Source organism: Amphimedon queenslandica, unplaced genomic scaffold, assembly GCF_000090795.2.
Source record: "Amphimedon queenslandica unplaced genomic scaffold, v1.1 AMPQUscaffold_12976, whole genome shotgun sequence".
Lineage (NCBI taxonomy): Eukaryota > Metazoa > Porifera > Demospongiae > Haplosclerida > Niphatidae > Amphimedon > Amphimedon queenslandica.
In genome coordinates this window covers 38,413-40,692 of record NW_003546788.1, presented here as the reverse complement: position 1 = coordinate 40,692, position 2,280 = coordinate 38,413, and the positions used below count along the sequence as shown (strand labels likewise).

Here is a 2,280-nt window from a genome sequence, read left to right as displayed (position 1 = left end):
ATGGTCGTGATGGACAAGTATTTCCAGAACCAAAGCACCTATGACTTGCTGTACTGTACATGTTTGTGTTCCATATAGGCTGATTCACGTTATTAAATCTGAAATGAATTCAAAAATGATTTTAAGCAATCAATAAAACTAACCTTGAGGTGTGATTAAATTTGTCATAACCATCATATCCCAGTTGCTTGCAAATAGTGTTGGCATCAGTAGAGTCAAACCCATCACTGCATATTGTCCCCCACTGCCCAGTACAATAAACTTTAACAAGTCCTTCATTAGAATAATCTCCACCTTGAAGACGTATCATACCAGCATATGGATTACTGTTCCAGATTCTAGTAGTATCTGTAATAATACTGATTAATACACTGTAACATGAAAAATATCTTACAGCAGTATACAGTAGCATCATAACTGTTACTATTATAACAACCACTGTCAATGTAAGTAGAATAGGAACACTGAGCAATAGACAAATAGCTGCTACTGACACAGTTAACATCATCCCATTTCATAAAAAGATAGTCTGTACCATAACTAAAAAACAATAGTAACTATAACTGCAAGTAGCAAACACACCTCACACGACCAGCTCTAGAGTAGCTTGAAGCTCCAGTGTATCCCAACTGATGACAAATGACATTAGCTTCAGCTGAATTATAATAGTAGTCATTACAAATGTTACCCCATCCATTATAATAGACTCTAATTGTTCCATAGTAATAAGTAGTTGATGATATATTGTTACGAGACAAAACAATAGCTCCATTAACAGCATCAGGGACACCATCTATAATTAAGAGTCACTAAGTTGATTGGGACATTGTGCTATAACAATGTTGGCTTAAATTTGTAATAAGTGGACAATTGTTGGATTACCATAGAGTGACTTTAATGATGAGAAAAATGTTGAAATTTTATGGCTACTATTTTTATCTGTTACCAATTACATACATAACTGATAAATAGCAATTTCTTTATTCTATTAAGGAAATGATTAATTAATAGCACCCTAACATGAACATAATAGATACTCATTGCCTGATATTTTAACCTGAAGTTTTAAGCTAAAAATTCCAAACTACATGTACATGTGTATCAATGAATTTGTAATACAAAACTTGAATTTAAATAGCAGGCAGGATGTGATGAGTTTGATCATTGGTAGTACAATGCAACAACAAAGTGACTGAAAGATGCATTGGTATACAGGGCAGTAAGCAGCAACAAGGACTCTCATTATAAAAGACAAGTAACTACATGTAACTAGTGTCTAGAATAATTGCACATCAACTGAAGAGCAACCCACCCTCTAGTATTGATGGACTGTTATTATTTTCTACATGTACACATACAGTTGCTATCATTGATTATCGTCTATAATAATGTACAATATTTCAATTAGCTTTGCTATTATTATTATTGAAAAAAATCAGTTTAAATCAAGAGTACATATGTACTCTTGTTTATATCATATGGCAGAATAATGTCACATACAAGTACCAATGTCATATTACATGAATATAATAGACTAACCTAATACATGTGAGCATGATGCCTTTGTATTTGTAACAACAGAGATTGAAGAGGTGTCACCTACAAAAATATAATAAAAATAGACAAAAATATTGTTTCAAGAGTAGTTAACAGAGCATGGATGGACAAAAATTACTGCAAAATTACAAAACATACTGCACTTCAAAAATAGATCATTAAGATGAGAGCAGTTAGTGACTGAATTTATTGGACAGCTATTGCTTGACCCATAACACACATCATAAGATGTACTGTACATACTGTCACTCCATATAGGCTGACTAGAGTTACTAGGTCTATAAACATGACATAAACAACTGATAATAAAAATAAATTGCTTACAGTGCAGAAAAAGTTGAATAGCTTTTAAAGCCTAGTTGCTTACAAAGTGTAGTAGCATCATACCCATCAACCCCATCACTACATATTGTCCCCCACTGTCCATTACAATAAACCTCAACACGTCCTTCATTAGAATAATCTCCATCTTGAAGACGTATCATACCAGAGAATGGATTACTATCCCAGATTCTAGTGGTATCTATAGAATTTCATAGTAAAACACAATGTAGAAAATGACTAAATATCTTACAGCAATATACAGTAGCATCATAACTGTTACTATTGACACAACCACTGTCAATGATAGTAGAATGAGAACACTGAAAGATAGAAAGATAGTCACTATCACCACAGTTGACATCATCCCATTTCATTCGAAGATAGTCTGTACCATAACTA

At 33.0% G+C, this 2,280-nt stretch overlaps 1 protein-coding gene across 1 annotated transcript in view; it reads right to left on the bottom strand.

The window, feature by feature from the left end:
• The window catches only part of LOC105314354 (uncharacterized), a 43,880-nt gene that overhangs the window by 9,676 nt on the left and 31,924 nt on the right, over positions 1–2,280 (bottom strand). The window contains exons 45-50 of the mRNA XM_020002107.1: positions 2,132–2,266; positions 1,882–2,080; positions 1,696–1,835; positions 1,540–1,599; positions 583–793; positions 395–540 (exon numbers count right to left, since the gene is read on the bottom strand). Of these exons, the coding sequence (XP_019857666.1) occupies positions 395–540; positions 583–793; positions 1,540–1,599; positions 1,696–1,835; positions 1,882–2,080; positions 2,132–2,266 (891 nt within the window). The remainder of the gene's footprint in view (positions 1–394; positions 541–582; positions 794–1,539; positions 1,600–1,695; positions 1,836–1,881; positions 2,081–2,131; positions 2,267–2,280) is intronic.